The sequence below is a fragment of the Sinocyclocheilus rhinocerous genome, unplaced genomic scaffold (genome assembly GCF_001515625.1).
Source record: "Sinocyclocheilus rhinocerous isolate Xijiao unplaced genomic scaffold, SAMN03320098_v1.1 scaffold1364, whole genome shotgun sequence".
Lineage (NCBI taxonomy): Eukaryota > Metazoa > Chordata > Actinopteri > Cypriniformes > Cyprinidae > Sinocyclocheilus > Sinocyclocheilus rhinocerous.
The window spans coordinates 922,630-941,015 of NW_015627534.1; the positions used below are offsets into that span (position 1 = coordinate 922,630).

The 18,386-nt window shown below is 34.0% G+C and overlaps 2 protein-coding genes across 2 annotated transcripts in view; one reads left to right on the plus strand and one right to left on the minus strand.

The window, feature by feature from the left end:
* Positions 1-8,039, minus strand: part of LOC107728330 (GTPase IMAP family member 5-like) — an 11,131-nt gene extending 3,092 nt beyond the window's left edge. Inside the window, exons 1-2 of the mRNA XM_016538467.1 lie at positions 8,003-8,039; positions 2,360-2,452 (exon numbers count right to left, since the gene is read on the minus strand). Coding sequence (XP_016393953.1) covers positions 2,360-2,417 — 58 coding nt within the window. The 5' untranslated portion in view covers positions 2,418-2,452; positions 8,003-8,039. The remainder of the gene's footprint in view (positions 1-2,359; positions 2,453-8,002) is intronic.
* Positions 8,040-11,388: 3,349 nt separating this feature from the next.
* On the plus strand, positions 11,389-12,925 carry LOC107728252 (GTPase IMAP family member 2-like). Its single transcript, XM_016538365.1, has 3 exons — positions 11,389-11,477; positions 12,184-12,853; positions 12,907-12,925. The coding sequence occupies exons 2-3, from the start codon at positions 12,186-12,188 to the stop codon at positions 12,923-12,925; spliced, it is 687 nt and encodes a 228-aa protein (XP_016393851.1). The 5' UTR covers positions 11,389-11,477; positions 12,184-12,185.
* The last annotated feature ends 5,461 nt before the right edge of the window (positions 12,926-18,386 follow it).

Genomic DNA, 18,386 nt, shown 5'->3' on the forward strand with positions numbered 1-18,386 from the left:
TAATATTATTATTATTACTATTATTAAATGTTCAGGCTTATATATATATATATGTATTGGCAGAAAACCACAGGGAGAAGCTTGTTTTTTATTTGTTGACAACAGATTTATAAATGACTGTCATTGCAAGTTTGAAAAGATAGGTGGCACATGTTCACAAACGCACATTAAAGCAACTCAAAATCAGAACAGATGCAGATGAATCCAGCCAATTGTGAAACAGCTGTCTTGTTGTTTTGCCTGTAATCAGGGATGGGCAGTATTTCTGATAAATGTATTTAAAATACGTATTTGAAATACAAAATACTATTTTGTATTTTGTATTTAAATACCTTTGAAAAAAATGTAATGTATTTTGTATTTAAATACATTTAAGCTTAGTATTTTTGTATTTTCAAAATACATAAAATACTTTTTTGCCAGTCAACCTCTATATTACGTAGTTGATTTCCTGTGTCAACTAGTTCAGACATGCCACTGTCATGTGAGCTGCAGCTGTGCAAGTCCATCTAGATTTGGGTAAGGTGAATTTTCATGATTCCTGTAAGGAAATAAGGAATAATGCTGCCTTTGTGTGCAGAAATGTCCTACTTCCCACTTCTGAAGTTGTGATTACGAGCTTGTCGCATTGAAGTGCTTTGCTGTCAGAAAGAATCATGGAGGACTCTAGGTTTCTTGGGGAAATTTTATTAAAGTCAAAATATTTTGAAGACATTTAATTTTTAGTAAAATGTCCCATTCGTTGACAACCATATAAACATTCACTGCACTATTTACATGGTCAGCTTGACAATTCTGATTTTCTGTCAAATGCATGCTATTTTGCTGTGTATAAAAGATACAAAATGCTTGAAATAGTTATTGCAGTTATATATGCACTACATCAAAATGAGGTGATAACCCATACCTCTCACAGCAGCAACTGTTTTTCCCATGTTTAAAGCTTATGGTCTGCGCAACTCAAAAATGTTGGGTATCAAAATTATCTATTTCCTAGCAAGGGAAAAATAACATTATCACTAGCACTGGACATTAGAGTTAGCCAGTAAGACTTGATAGTTTTTTAGTTTTATTTTGGTTAAATTTTGGTTTTATCAACTAGCTAGTCAGTTGTATTTATTAAACTTTAAGCATTACTGCTTGCTATGGCTGGGTGATATGACAATATAGCCATATGTTGGTGATTATATATCATTAACACATCCCTTCACACTGGTGTTTTTCCCTCAGCATTTAGACAGGCTCATATGACCCCACTACTAATGAAACCCACCCTTGACCCATCTCTGAAGAGGTTTCCCTTCTTCCTTTCATTGCAAAAACACTTGAACGAGCTGTGTTCAACCAAGTCCCTGCCTTTCACACACAGAACAACCTCCTCGACATCAACCAGTCTGGTTTCAGAAGTGTACATTCAACAGAGACTGCCTTGCTCTCAGTTGTTGAAGCCCTAAGACTGGCAAGAGCGGATTCCAAATCTTCAATACTTATCTTGCTGGATCCGTCCGCTGCTTTTGACAAGGTTAACCACCAGGTCCTCCTGTCAACCTTATTGGCAAAGGGCATCTCAGGAACCACACTCCAGTGGTTTGAGTCTTAGCTCTCAGATTGGTCCTTCAAGGTATCTTGGAGAGGTGAGGTGTCGCAACAGCTAACTATTGGGGTGCCTCAGGGCTCTGTTCTTGGACCACTTCTCTTCTCTGTCTACATGGCATCACTAGGTTCTGTCATTCAGAAACATGGCTTTTCATATCACTGCTATGCTGATGACACTCAACTCTACCTCTCATTCCATCCTGATGATCCGACGATAGCTGCTCGCATCTCAGCATGTCTAACAGACATTTCTTGTTGGATGAAAGACCATCACCTTCAACTCAACCTGCTCTATTCTTTTCCTATTCTATCTTTTTATTTTATTTTATTTTTCGTTTTATTTTTATTTATTAGATGATTTAAAAAAAAAAAAAAAATCTTGCTACGTCTACTGCATTAAGCTAACTGAGACATGTTATAGCACTTGCATATCATTGCTCTTTTGTTGATTTTGATTGCTTCCATTGTCCTCATTTGTAAGTCGCTTTGGATAAAAGAAAATAATTTCTGCCCAAAAAAGTTTCAATCTTTTTTTTTCTTTTTTTTTTTTAAATACAGAAGTTAACAGTTTAGTCAGAATTTAATAGTGTGATGTGACACCAGTTTACAATGTAAAGATTATCTTTATTTGGCTTATGTAAAAGAGTGACAAGACCTTGTTTCAAAGCCCTCAAATGCCTGAACTAGCAAGCACAGCCTCACTATAAACATCAGAAAGAAATTAAATGTGAAATATGAAATAAATAAACAAGTTTATTCTCACCAATTTCATGTCCACTATTTTTCAAGTATCCCCTGTGTCTTAATTCTGCTGCAAACATTTCTTCTTTTCTCCTGTGCAGTGCTGCTGTTAATTCTAAGCAGAAGAAACAAATACTTAGAAACCCAGCATTCCGAAATACAGGAACTAAGAAAACAGGAACAAATGAATGAGAAAGTTCTTAACAAAAGTTTAGAGATAAACCAAATCAGACTGGTGGGGTTCTTCATGTTCTGTGTTCACAGTCCAGGTAGGTTATGTTACATATTTTGTTTTCAATATTTTGAATGTTTTATGTTATGAAATGTTCTATCTACACACACAAAGGGTTGGAACCGTCTCGGTGAACTGTCCTTATAGCATTTTTCACATCTTGATATGCGAAAAGGATGCAGGTGTTGACGATCTTGATAGAGAGGTTTGTTGTTGCGAGAGACCACAAAAATGATAATTCACATTTGTTGGCTAAATTCAAAGATATTTACTTTAGGTGTTTTTATGAGTTATTATGCCTGTTAAAACTGTGATGCAGTTACAAGGTGATCACAGATAGAATAAAAATAAATGTTGTCATCACTCGCGTGAATGTATGTGAGAAAACATTACTTTAACTATAACTATAACTACTTAACTATAAATGACTCGCAAAGATGGAGCAAAATGAGTAAAACGAATGCTTATGGTTCATATTATAAATGAAAACACATCAACAATAAATAATACTAGCCTATTACAAATTAACTTATATTAAACATCGAACTTTTATTAACAAAATGAACGAGTGAATAAAGGATTAACACGAATAGACTAAAAAAATGTTCTCCTTTAAACCGCTTACATTATTATTTTTAATGAAAACACATCAACAACAAAACAAAGACGAACTCACTTATGTTAAACGAAGAAATACAAACACAATGTTTATTAACAAAAGTTATTTTTTATTTAAAAACACCTTCAGGAGAACTACTATTCAAAAAATCATTCATATGTAAAACCAGATAATGTAATGAGAAAACATTGATAGATAGATAGATTCTGACTAGAACCAGAAAATCTGAGCATATCACACCAGTCCTCAGGTCCTTACACTGGCTTCCAGTTATATTTAGGATTGATTTTAAAGTACTTTTACTCATTTATAAATCATTCAATGGCCTAGGATCTAAATACATAGCAGATATGTTCACTGATTATAAACCTAACAGACCACTCAGATCACTAGGATCGAGTCAGTTAAAAATACCAAGGGTTCACACAAAACAAGGGAAGTCCGCTTTTAGTTATTATGCCGCCCGCAGTTGGAATCAGCTTCCAGAAGAGATCAGATGTGCTAAAACATTAGTCACATTTAAATGCAGACTCAAAACTCATCTGTTTAGCTGTGCATTTACTGAATGAGCACTGTGCAACGTCTAAACTGATTGCACTATATTTTATGTATAATCATTTTCTATTCTTAACTGTTTTAAATTCATTTTAAACCTCTTAAATCAATTTTTAAATCATTTTCAAAGTTTTAAATTCCTTGTTTTATTGTTGTGATTATTTTTTTTTATAATGTTTTCATTTCTTTTATGTAAAGCACTTTGAATTACCATTGTGTATGAAATGTGTTATATAAATAAACTTGCCTTGCCTTGGAAAACGCTATATATGCTTAAACGCTTAACGCTTAAAACGAGTTCAGATGCAAAAGCCTGTAAGTGACACCTGAAACTTCATAAAATGAGCGTTTTTATCAGGCTCCCATGTTTAGGTTCAGTAATTTAACTTAAATAGGTTCTTTTGATTGCAATTAATGTGAAATAACCATTACTTCACGTGGCTCCTGCGGCTCTGCGCTGCTTCTCTTCTATAGCTGAGACGCATCTCACATTATAACTGTAGCATCAACTGTCCAATTGAACTAAATTGATTTTATTTCTTAAAAAAATAACACTAAGTATCTACACTTATATTTCCTAATTTTCATCATATTGTGTTTGTAGTTGCATGTTGCCAAACTTAACATGTCCACCCTGTCATAGTAAAATATTCATTTACATAAAGGTTTTTCAGAAATTCAAAATATATATTTTAAGCAGTACACATTCAGCTTCAACAATGAACCACTTTGCTGACTGAAAGTACACCATGTGTTTATTAAATGCTAACTTTAACCAAAAACGTCCACCCTGTCACCAAGCCTTCCATGACAGGGTGGACAGGCTGAGTACAGTAGAGACACTTTCTGCTTTTTTCATCACCATACAAAAACTAGATGCTGAAATGAAGTGATTTTTCACATGATATTTCTTTTGCTTGTGTACTAAAATATCATAAATTGATAATAGCCATAAGTAGTTTATATTTTCCACAATTAGCTCATAAACATAAGGTGCATTTTTGTCTCAATTGTACCCATATGGTGTACAGTTGAAACAGTACCATGGTACAGTTGAGACACCCATTCTTAATGCTCTAAAGCTGGCTAACCATTTATTGCAAATGTAATAAATGACAAAATTACAGGTTTAAAAATTACAGTTTAAAAATAAATTCTTTTATTTGCTTTATTTAATTTAGAATCAGTTCAACAAAATAGGAACAAATATTTAACACTAGAAAAGATATGGCAAAGAGTACAAATGTAAACATAAAAATAACAATACACACCTGTATATTCTATAACCCTACCCCTAAACCTACACATCACTCGAAACTTTCTGCATTTACATTTTCAATCATTCTGTATGATTTATAAGCTTGATTTATCATGGGGACCTAAAAAATTCCCATAAGGTTAGAATTTACTGGTATTACTATACTTACCAGTACACAAACACACAGCCTCTGAATATGCATTTTATTTTCTATGATTGAACTGTTACTGTATACATACCTGCCTAAAGGGTGTATCAACTGTACCCACTTTACCACCTTGTATATTTCTTTAAAATGCTATGTAATCCTTTAAACATTCATGTTAGAAAATATGTCCATTAATAATAGACAGCTGAAATATCACAAATATCATTTTTTAACAGAATTTTGCGTAGCATATGTGTAAATGTGACTTTTATCCTATTATCATAACACTGTACAACTAAACAGCATGTGAAGCAATAGGACACCAATCCGGGTACAGTTGATACACTGTGTCTCAATTTAAGTTTAACAATCATAAAAGAATAATAAGCTATTGATTGTGGAAGGGACATGGTGAAATGAAAATCTCACCTTGGGAAAAAAACTTTTGCCGATATCTTTGGAGTGGAAAGACGCACACATTTCAAATTTCACACAATCAAAGAGAACACTAATACGCATGTGTGGAGCCAAAATCACGGCTCGGGGTTCTTGTATACAGAAGTTATTTAAGGTGTTTCAACTGTACACATGTCTCAAATGTACTCAGTCTACCCTACATGACAGGGGGGACATGTGCATAGTTTTTGCCAAATTCTGATAATGTTTTAACAAAGGCTATTGATTTAACATGTTAAATTGGTGTGATTAATTATGGGGGAAAAAAATGTTGAATTGATAAATGCATTTAATGCACCCCAGCCCAGAACTGTATGCTATCTTACATTGCATGCAGTTGCTTAGTGATGAACATGATGGAAGTCAACGACTCACTGTGATGTAGCCTATTAGAATGCAGTTAGACTGTGCCTAACATTCAAGATAAGTGGGCAAAAAATGCCCAAAGCAAAAGTGCCATTTTCCTGAATATCTGCTCGATTGCAAATGTGATATTGACTTTATACAACAGTTCAATAAACAAAAAATAAATAAATAATAATAGTTAAATTGTAAACACAATACTGTCAATATTGTCTGTTTTTGTTCTATTTCTCCAAAGAAAATACAGGGTTCGTAGTTCGTACAAGGTGCTTAAAGTGCTTGAAGTACTTGAATTTTACTTTTTCAAATTTAAGTCCTGTAAAACCCTTGAAAACTGACATTTATGAAAAGGTACTTAAAAAGTACTTGAATGTTTAAAAGGCAGTATATATGAAATTAGTATTACTTTTTGTTTTCGATAAAAATAATATTTTCTCGCAAAATTAACTATGCACCGCGTCTGATATAAATACAGAGCCGTTTCTCCTGGCTTTTAGCAGCGCACGAGATCTCGCAATATTACTCCTGGAGGTGAAAAGCAGTCTTGCGATATCAGTAAAAAGTTGATTTTGTGGTAAAACCATATACTGTATAAAAACCATAGACTGTATAAAAAGGGTAAAACCTTTGATAGTGCTTGCATTATATTGTATACGTATAAAGTCTGACGTGCTTTGTGTTGCACTGTTATCATTTATATATATACATACATATATATATATATATATATATTATATAATTTGATTTTGGAACAGCCCTATAGTGTCTTACTATTCTAATTTAAATTATTAAAATGTAAGAATTTGATAAAATACCATGCATACATCTAATAAGGTAATAAAAAATGGCCTTATAAATGTAAAAAATGCCCTTTTAAATTAATTTACAATTTTCAATTGAAGTGTAGAATATATATTTCTGAAATCATTCTTTATATTACTTAAGGGTTTCTTGTTGTTCCTGTTGTTTATCTGATGTCCTCTTCACCCATTAATGCATTTGTCCACCCTGTCATCTTCATCTTTTATGAAAATGTTAGCAAAACCTTTTGTGTGATTTCTTTATGAAGAAATGAGGGCCAGTTAGTATTCATTGAAAGTTTGACCAGATATCTTTGTCGTTTGATTTTATTTAGAAAAGAAAGTGCAACTTTCACGTATTTTATAGGGATACAAATATGTTGCAGTAATTTCAATTTTTCAAAAGACTTTTCCCACTAAGTAAAATGTATTGTTGAGAAAGGGACAAATTGTCTTTCTGAAAATCTACATTTTATCGTCATTATGTAATGAAATTTGAATTTGTCCATGACAGGGTGGACATATCTTGTGGTTTACTGGAAAATTGTCTGCTTGCAGTTATTTTATAAAAAGTGCAGGAGCTTGACCAATATGCATTTCTAACAGTCTACAGTCTCCTTAATACGACAAATATGAAGATTAATAGAAAATCTCATATTTTTATTTTGGAAATTGGGAAGTCTCAAAGGCACTTTATAGTGATATTGACCCATACAGTATATATATATATATATGTATATGTATATGTATATGTATATATATGTATATGTAAATAAATAAATATAAACATTGTAACATTATATTTCATATGTATAAGAACTGACCAAAACCTATTAACAATAAAGATGAGATAAAGATGAAATGTAACTATCACTGTCTTAACAAGTAGGCTAGTCCTGATAATTAAAATATACTGAGAAACAGAATAATTAAAAAAAAAACTAATAAAACTGAACTGAGTATTCTGAGACAAAAAAAGAGACAAACCTGATTACTGACGTCTCTCTCTCTCTCTCTCTTTATGTACCTGGGTTTTTGTCAGTCTGTCAAGCTTCTATCTGCTTTTCTTCTACACAGATCTGTTTTTCTTGAAATCATGTGACACAGCATCAATGGCCTCCTGCTTGAAGTGGTAGGCTAGTCCTGATAATTAAATTATACTGAGAAACAGAATAATTAAAAAAAAAACTAATAAAACTGAACTGAGTATTCTGAGACAAAAAAAGAGACAAACCTGATTACTGACGTCTCTCTCTCTCTCTCTCTTTATGTACCTGGGTTTTTGTCAGTCTGTCAAGCTTCTATCTGCTTTTCTTCTACACAGATCTGTTTTTCTTGAAATCATGTGACACAGCATCAATGGCCTCCTGCTTGAAGTGAAAGCAATAAGTGAAGGGGGATTTTCTTTTGCAGTCACGCACTTGGTTTGATTTAGGCTACTGATAGTTGCATAAAAATGCTGTAAACTTTAAATTCATAACAGGTTCTTCTGAAGAATTTATGATCTTGATGACTCTGGATTATTGTAGCCTAAATAAAGCAGTGGGTGAACACAGTATGTAAAGAGGGAATCATGTCCAGCTGTCCATATAAAGTGTTTCCACAAAACTTAAAATGTACAGCCATTCATATCTTTCTGAAAACTGTGAAATCCTAAAGATGTAAATAAAAAAATAAAAAATCTGAAAACGTGCCTTGTGTAAAATTGTCTCATTATTAAAAGCAACTCTGAAATACACAGCACAGACACAATAACAGCTCCTCTGTGTTAAACTCATGTTTGTGGAATTGTTTAATCTTCCTTTGATCAGATCATTTGAGATTTAGGGACTGTTTACACGACACCGTTTTCGTTTTTTCATACGTTTTGGACATTCATCTACATAATGTTATTTGGGGGCCTGTAAACACAATCTTTTGAAACGCTTCCTTCAGTTTTGAAATCAACATCTTTATCGTCTCTGTGTAAACTACAAAACATGAATCAGTGAAACAGTGGCTTCATCTGCGTATGTGTTTTGTGTTTAATCAATAGGCATGTAAACAATGCCAATGTCTTTTTATTTTTAGTTTATTTCATCTACTAATCCGTTTGATGTTTTATAGTGAAAGCTAATAATAAAATACAAGAGACTTTAAAAACAAAAACAAACAAGAAAAGAAACAAACAGGCTTATAATGACCAAACAAGCGATTTACTTAGAACGTGGGTGTGTACAGATGAAGCAAGGAGTGTGTGAAAACAGACAGTGGAAGAAATAACGAATCTAGAACTGATTTCCACAACTGGAAAGAATGATTTGATTTGAATGATGAATATACATATCTTTTAAATGCCTTCCTTTTTTTTCAAGTTTTTCAGGTACATTGTACAATTGTACAGATTTAACTTAAATTTAAGGTTAAAAAACTTTTTTTTTAAGTGATATACGTAAGAAAAATGGTTTTAAACAGTACCAAATTGGTATTCTTCAATAGCAAAACCCCCTTTGGTGCTAAATTATAATATATTTTTCTAAGGTTCCACATAAACCCATGCTTTGATTTATTTAATTTATTCATTTAAATGATGCGACATTGGTATCTGAATGAACCAGCACAATATAAAGTAAGAGTTAAACAGAATAATGAAATGTCTTGATACATTATTGTATAATTGACCAATAGTTCATTTATGTTTTCTGATGAAGGCCTTCACTATTTAAGGTGAGCTCGAAGACCAATTCCATTAAAAATTTGCTCTTCATGGCATTTTGAACTGATGCAGATTTTTAGTATTTTTGAAGTATTATAATGGAACATCTTAATCTCCTCTTGAAATAACTATACATATTAATTACACAACGACAATGTTACTATTGTGACAGTTTACTTAATTTGAGCCTTAATTGCAGATCACTTTTTAATATATCATATTCCCTATGACAATTGTTGATTGCTAACCACTAATGTACAGTGGGTACGGAAAGTATTCAGACCCCCTTAAATTTTTCACTCTTTGTTATATTGCAGCCATTTGCTAAAATCATTTAAGTTAATTTTTTTTCCTCATTAATGTACACACAGCACCCCATATTGACAGAAAAACATTTGAGCCTTAATTGCAGATCACTTTTTAATATATCATATTCCCTGTGACAATTGATGATTGCTAACCACTAATTGTCCTGTATGTCCTGTTCTTACCAAACCAAACAAAAACGTTTCACTTAAATAATACATGATTATTGTTCCACACGATTGTTGATAATAATAATAATAATTAACTAATTACTAGTTAATTCGATTACTAATCACTCTTTCTAAAAAGTATTGGATTACTAATTACTTTCTAAACCCCAATATCAGCCACAACCGGTTGAAAAATAAAAGAATAGACACAAAACTACACTTTTAATGATTTCAAATAAACAATGTACAATGGTATGAATTATTCTTCAGCTGCTCACAGTGTGTAATGGGAGAAAGTTACATTAAAAAGATACATTTGAACATGATGATAAGTCTGATATAGAATTCTTATGTAGTCTATACAGTATTTAATGCAATTGCATCAGAAGTCACTGTAATTAAGAGTAATCCCTTACTTTACTTTTTCAAGCAAAAAGTAATTCAATTACAGTAACTAATTACTTATGTAATTAATAACACCCAACACTGCTCCGGAACAAGAACACATGTGAAGTGCAGTCCAGGAATGAGGTGGAGCCAGCAGAAGTAAAGGTATAGAAGGCATTTTAACCAAGTGTGAACAATTGTACAATGCTAGTGTGCTTTCAGTCTGTGCTGTTATCACAAACCCACAATTAGCTGAACATTTCAACCTCTTTCGGTGGACAGCCAAAACAGATTGCTAAACGGTAAGGTCATTCTCATGAGTAGACTTGTTTTTTTTCTTAATCATATACTTTAGTTTTTGCACTGCCACTGTAAAATGTGTTATTTTTAATTGTGCAACTATAATTTCTGTATAACAGAATGGTGACCGACAATAGTAAAAATGAAAATGCCAAAATAACAACAAACTAAATATTTAAAAAATAAATACATGATAATATGTCTTACTCTTAATGTCAAGTTTTCAGTTGAACTGTAACTGTTTTCAGCCTTACATTGTCTTTATTGCAGATGAAGTTGGTTTGATTTATTTGTCAGTATTCGTCAAATAAATGGATGCTTCAGACATCTACATGTTGCAACAGAAATACATTTCAGGAATATACTTTATGCATGCTTAATTTAGCGTTTGTATGTATGTACCAGAATAAAGGTCAACATTATTTAAATAAAATGTTTCTGTTTTTAAGAGACACACCATAATAAATAAATAAATGCATTTATTATAGGCCTACAGATAATTTACACAGTAGTAGAGCCTATAGGCCTACTCGCTGTTACAGTCATGGCTGCATCATTATATTATAATTAGTACAATACCATTATCATACCAATTTTTAAAAATATGTATTTTTAACACAATGTTCTTCAACAGATTTGAGTGGACACAATCATTGTCATACAGCTCTGACAGCAATTGAACGACGCAAGACATTGCTAAACTGCTGCTAGCTGAAGCATCTAAAGCAGTTACTGAATGGAAATAATCAATAACGTTACCAAATTGTAACACAAATTTGGCTTACTCTGAATTTAAAACTTTCGTATTTCAAGTCGTTACTACATTATCACGAGAAAACTCCGGTGCGAAGGTAAGGTGGAAGCACAAATACAAGACAGTCGATACATAAACACTATTTCCTGTAAAACTGAATAAGGGGTTTGTTTTGTTTCGGTTGTTTGTTTTTAACTCTGTTAATAAATAACTATATATATATAGACACACACAAATTTTGATTTTGATGGCTCCAACACATGCCAAAAACACATACACACACACACGCGCAAACACACACATGTTGTGTTTCCATGTTTTATGGGGACATTCCATAGGCGTAATGGTTTTTATACTGTACAAACTGTATGTGCTATTGCCCTACACCAACCCTACCCCTAAACCTACCCCTTACTTTCTCAAAAAAACTCATTCTGTATGATTTATAAGCTTGTTTCCTCATGGGGACCTCAAAAATGTCCCCACAAGGTCAAAATTTACTAGTATTACTATCCTTGTGGGGACATTTGGTCCCCATAACGTGATAAATACCAGGTACACACACACACACACTATCTTAGTGAGAATATTACATAGACTCCCATTGATTTTATATTAGGTCAATGGTACTTTCTATCACCTAACACTAACCCTACCCATCACAGAAACGTGAAGAACACTAGATTTAAATAAAATCATCTTTTGGCCAATTTATAAGGCTTTAAAAAAGTGAGGTTAAATTTTCCCCTGTTTAATGTAACATCCAAGTAACCAACGGTAAATATATTTCTGGTGCTTTTCAGAGATGGAGAATACCACTCAAGATATCAATCTTCTGCTGATTGGTAAAACTGGTTCAGGAGTGAGCGCATCTGGAAACACTATACTGGGAAAAGATGCGTTTCAATCCAAAAAAAGCTCAAGCTCCATCACTAAGAGCTGCCAAAAAGACTCAGTCGAAGTGTCGATGAGAAGAATTACAGTAGTCGACACCCCAACTTTCTCAAATTCCCAAAACATTGATCTGAGTGTGGAGTTAAAGAATGAATTGAAGAAGTGCCCTCCAGGAATCCACGCGATCCTTCTGGTTCTCCCTTCACACAAAACACAAGCTGCTGATGTCCTGTCCTTATTCAAGCAGATGTTTGGTCAAAATGCCTTGAAACACACATTAGTCCTCTTCACACATGGAGACGAGACTCAAAATGAGTCACTTGATCGATTAATAAGACAAAACACAGAGCTGTCCAAACTAATAGAGGAGTGTGGACGGAGAGTTCACCTGCTGAACAACAAAGATCTGAACAACAGAGATCAGGTCACAGGCCTCCTGATGAAGATCGACCAGATGGTGTCTGAAAATCAGAACAGCTGCTACACTTTACAAATGTTTGAGACCCAATCTCTTGAAACCCAAACCCAACGACCCCCATTTAAAATACTTCTGCAGGGATTTATAAAGACTGAAATTCTGTATACAGTCTTTTTTATCATGTGCTTCTTTGCAACTTTGTGTTGTGTTGAAGTGCGGAATGGAGGTTCTGAACAGCTTTTGGACAGATTTAAATCAGCATTGATAGTTGGAGTAGTTGATTTTGGGTTGGCATGCATATGGATAACTCTGAGCTGGCTTATTGGGCGATGTACACACAAACATCAGAACAAACTGCTGGTTATCACATGTGGTGTTGTTGGAGGGATCATTGGAGGGTTCATTGAAAGGTTTCATGGTCAAGAAGGTATTTGGGCTATATTCTTGAGAGGGATACAGTCTTATGTCAGTCTTATGGTACGCCACATGGCCTCTCACACTTGAACCAGTTATCTGTGGGTCATTCTAAACCCCAGGTGAACATCTTGCTTCATGTTTCACACTGCTCATAATTAACACGGGGTTAACAATTAGTGTCACTGATTAGATGAACACAACACACAAAATATTTACATAAAGGCTCCAGCATTGTGCTTCCTTGCATTACACTGATGACAATATCAAGTCTTTATTGAATGGACTATAAAGATAAAAAATAAAACCATCTCTTCTTCACTCCTACCATGTTTTCTGTCACCATTTAATTATTTTCCTTCAAACACAAAAACAGTTGTTTGTGCAACACACTTTGTTTCCATTAATGTTCAAAGTGTGTGAATATGAGGCATGTGAACGGCTCTTGGTTGCTAAACCTCTCGCCCAGGGGTCCAAACTCGGCCCTGGAGGGCTGGCAGTGTTGGGCAAGCTACTCTGAAACTAAGCTACAAGCTACTCACAAGTTAAAGTAGTTAAGCTACATTAAAGCTACCCTTCTGAAAAAGTAGCTAGCTACACTACAAGTTACAACCAAAAAGTAGCTTACTACATCAAAGCTTTAGATTTTTCTTTTTAGACTTTTATAACTGAATAATTGAGGGACGTTTAAAGGATTTGGGGTTTAAAACAACATAATGTAATAAAATTATGATTTCAAAGAGTGTAGTTTTATTTTGTAATCTATCCAACGATACACACAATACTCAGATACAGCCTAGATCTCAAGTTTTTTTTTTGTGTGTGTGTGTGTTTGTCAAAGTGAAAAACTGCAATAAATTGCAAATCGAGTTAAATGATGCAATTATGTGTCCACACAAATATTGGAATGATAATTAAGTTACGTGAATGTGAAAATCAAATCAAAAATGCCTGTTAAATTCACAGCAGATGCAGTGATGGAGCTCACAGTGTTTACTCTGAAACAGTTATCATGAGCTGCTTGTGTGAATAAGGTGCGCTTCGCTCTGAAACTAAGCTAGGCTATATTAAATCACAGCCTTTGCCACGTGATAAAGGCCGCATCTTTCGTAGGACACGGACTTCGAAGGCCACATCTTCGAAGGATGCGAAGGTCAGACTGAGTCTTGTTAAATGGGACAGTCTAGCCTTCGGAGGATCGTTCTTGTTGCCTAGCAACTGTGACGGGGTGCGGTTGAACGGCAGTATGTTTGTACTGGACTTTTTAAAAAGTTATTTATTCAGCTGTCTGAAAACAAAACTGGGTTGACAAACTGTCTAAATATGTTCCCCATGCTCAATTTGGGATCTTCTTAGGATGTCAACATTTCAACTGCTTTAATTTATTTATTTATTTTACATTTATATCATTCGATAATCGAGTAGGCTAAAACCCAATACTTACATTTAAAAGTGTAATACAGCAAATTCAATCAAAATGATCCTGTCGTCGCAGTGCGCAATGAATTCTGGGATAGGGAAGACCTCAGAGGATGCATGGTTTGTATCCTTCTTTTCACTGGAAATGAAGGCTGCATTTGAGGAGTCTTCGAATTGGGACAGCCTTTTGTCGCGCTGCTGTGACGCAATCAGCCTTCGAAGGCGACCTCCGAAGACTGTAGCCTTCGAATTGGGACGCAGCTAATATCTCGATTTTGTTTTCTGTTTGATTGAAAGATGTAAAAGCAATGGCCCAAAACACAATGTGACCTTTTTGATACATTACGAAACTGTGGCAGGACAGACTGGAAACACTGATTCATCACTGCAATTAAAACAGAAACAGACATTTGATATAGAGTGGAGTGAAACAGGATAGTTAATCAGTTTAAAATTAATATTACTCACCTGTGTCATTAAACTAGTAAGACGGCTGTATCGAACTTGAAATGTCCTTTGCGTAATTAATTATAAAAATAGATGGTGTTAATACACAATTTTAGTTTGTAATCTAGTAAGATGCTGTGCTGTTTCTGTGCACTGCAGATTCGTCATAATGCAAAACAGAATGTAGATTTTGGTCAAGTTACACCACTACTTGCTGGAAAAGTAGCTAGCTACTGAAAAATGTAGTTAAGGTAGTAGCTTCACTATTTGTAGCTAGCTACTGCCCAACACTGAGGGCCGGTGTCCTGCAGAGTTTAGCTCCAACTTGCCTCAACACACCTGACTTGAAGTTTCTAGTATGCCTGGTAAGAGCTTGGTTAGCTGGTTCAGGTGTGTTTAATTGGGGTTGGCGCTAAACTCTGCAGGACACTGGCCCTCCAGGACCGAGTTTAATTCTAGCTGTAAAACAGTCTTTAGAAAATGATAAACCGAGTTTGAGCACAGTCTGAAAAGCCCTTTTTATTCTGATCTGGCACATGGATGTGTGTCAAAAAATATATTTTTAAAAAGCATCACAGTTTATAAGCAAATAATAATACGTAAATAATAGGGATGCACCGATACCGATACTGGTATCGGTATCGGGCCCGATACTGGCCTCCTGTACTCGTACTCGTACTCGTTAAAATGCCCCGATACCAAACGCCGATACCACACAGCATGTGATAAGCGCCATATTTAAACAAAGAAACACTGACTTTTTAAAAAAGCATCACAGTTTATAAGCAAATAATAATACGTAAATAATTATAAACATAATACAGAGTTTTCGTGTGTTTTTTTTAAAGGGGTCATATGATGCTTTTTTAAAGATCATTATTTTGTGAATTTGGTGTAACAGAATATGTTGACATGCTTTAATGTTCAAAAGAAGGTCACCAGATATATGGCTGAAAAGGAAAAAAGTTATGTCAGAAACTAATGATGAACACAAGAAGTGCAGAGAAGAATTGCTCACGGTGGACTGTCTGTCTGACAAAATGATATAATAATTTAGTCCTACTTTAAGAAGGCCTAAACCTGATATGGCTTTATTTGAAGTCACTTTTATTAAAGGTAATCTAAATGTGGCCTAATTTCCGTGAATGAATTCTTATAAAATAATTTCTCATATTTAATTTATATGTTACATTTTAAATTCACTGCTTAAATCATATAACTAAGCCCATACTGCAAAACTGAAAAAACTTGCATTACAAATATTTCTGGAAGTAAAAAGAAACCTATGTGTCATAGGTTGTGTGTTTTCTTTTCTTTTGGTGATAAGTTTCAAATTGTGTGGAGTATTTCATTAAGTATTCTTTTTGCTGCGTATTTCAGTTTGCTGTTCAGTTAGGGTTTGCAACAAATTACATTTAATGGAAAAACATCTTGACACTTGTTTACGCATGTGGTTTTTTTTCTTTCTTTTTTGCAGCTCTTGTGGTTTTCACCTAACCTTCTGGAACAAAAGCACCGGAAGCATGCACAGAGCATTGCATAGGGGTGCAGACGCAGCAGAATGAGTCACAAACAGAATGTGTATGCTACACTTTATCCATTTCTACCTACTAAAGACTTCTTGTTTGCATACAGGATGGAGCAGGCTAATTATCAATTAATGTAAAAAATACAAAACTGATGAGATACTCTAAAGCTGAAGCCAGTTTACAGTTTTGTGTGTTGTGTTATTGAGGCAACAGAACACAAAGACAATATGCAAGTGTGATACCCGAGCAGTCACAAGAAGGATCAATAGCGAAGTTGGGGTCCAAAGGGTTATTTATTTAGAGCAGATGTGCAAAATGTGCCAATTAGGTTTAAGAGCTTAAAACAAAGATTGTAATAAAAACTGTCTAAAACTAGAACGGCAAGTACTAAAAACAGTACCAACTCCCCTCTATATGATTGAGGCTGGAGTTTCACATGCTAAACAGCACTACCGGGAGACGATTCCAAAGTCTCTCCATCACAGCAAGTAAATAAATAAATACTGACAGAATCAGGGTTGGAGGTTAAAAAGACTGAACACTGTCAGTAATTCTGATGAAGTTAATTCTGATTTTTTTTTAAGTGTTAGTACACATATCTCGGTTTGCCAAACTCAAAGTTTACACGCACTGTGTGCCATTATACCAGCGGCTGCGTTACGCCTATAAACCGAAAGTAAAGTAACACGAGCGTGTATTGAAAGAAAAAAAATTCACCTGCGTCCTCCCGTGGACACTTCAAGGAACAAGAAATTGCAACAAAAATTGCTCAGTGACCAACTGGATTTCAAAATGTAGAAAAGCAAAACAGACGTATTTAGGTGCTAGACGTTCCATATTGGTTATTCTACGGTCACATAACAACGTGACAAAGAGGATATTTGTAACAGAACGATCCCACATGGTCCTTTGATGGTCATTTAATAATAGGGTTGCCACCTTCTTTTATACAGAAAAATAAGGGACCCCTGCCGCAGCAGGGGCCACACCTAGGGTTGCCAACTTCAGAAAAGGAAAATAAGGGACAATCGTGGTTTTTCATAGAAAAATAAGGGACATAATGAGGGATACACACACAGGCCTATTATATATATATATATACACACACACACACACACGCACACACACACAGGTATATCTTTTAGATTTGTGATGTTTTTTTAAATGGAGTCTCTTATGCTCATCAATGCTGTATTTATTTGATCAAAAATACAGAAAAAACAGTAATGTTAAATATTATTGCAATGAGTTTTCGTTTAAGATAAAAGTATTCTAAAAGTTTCTTTTAAAAAAAAGAACAAAAGAAGAAGAAAGAAAAGAAATTGACTGACCCCAAACTTTTTTTTTTTTTGTGGAATAGTTGTGTATATTTAACACAATTTTTATTTTGAATAAATACTGTTCTTTTTAACCTTTTATTTATCAAAGAATCCTGAAAAAATATCACAGGTTCCAAAAAATATTAAGCAAAACAACTGTTTCCAACATTGATTATAAATCAGCATATATTAGAATGATTTGTGAAGGATCATGTGACACTAAAATCTGGAATAAAGGTGCTGAATATTCAGATTTGCTTCACAGGAATAAATTATATTTTCAAGTATATTAAACTAGAAAACGGTTTTGTTAAATTGCAATAATAGGCTATTTCACAAAATTACAGTTTTTTTCTGTATTTTTGATCAAATAAATGCAGGCTTGATGAGCATAAGAAACCTCTTTAAAAAACATAAAAAATCTTACTGATCCCAAACTTTTGAACGGCAGTGTATAGGCTATATATATATATATATACAACTTTATTTTTTATTCTATTCATATTCTACAGTATTTTATCTATAGCACACCTGTACATATTTATCCTTTGTGTGTGTGTGTGTGT

What these genes read in the sequence shown, in the direction of transcription:
- LOC107728252 (XM_016538365.1), top strand. Translation starts at nt 12,186, where the DNA reads ATGGAGAATACCACTCAAGATATCAATCTTCTGCTGATTGGTAAAACT.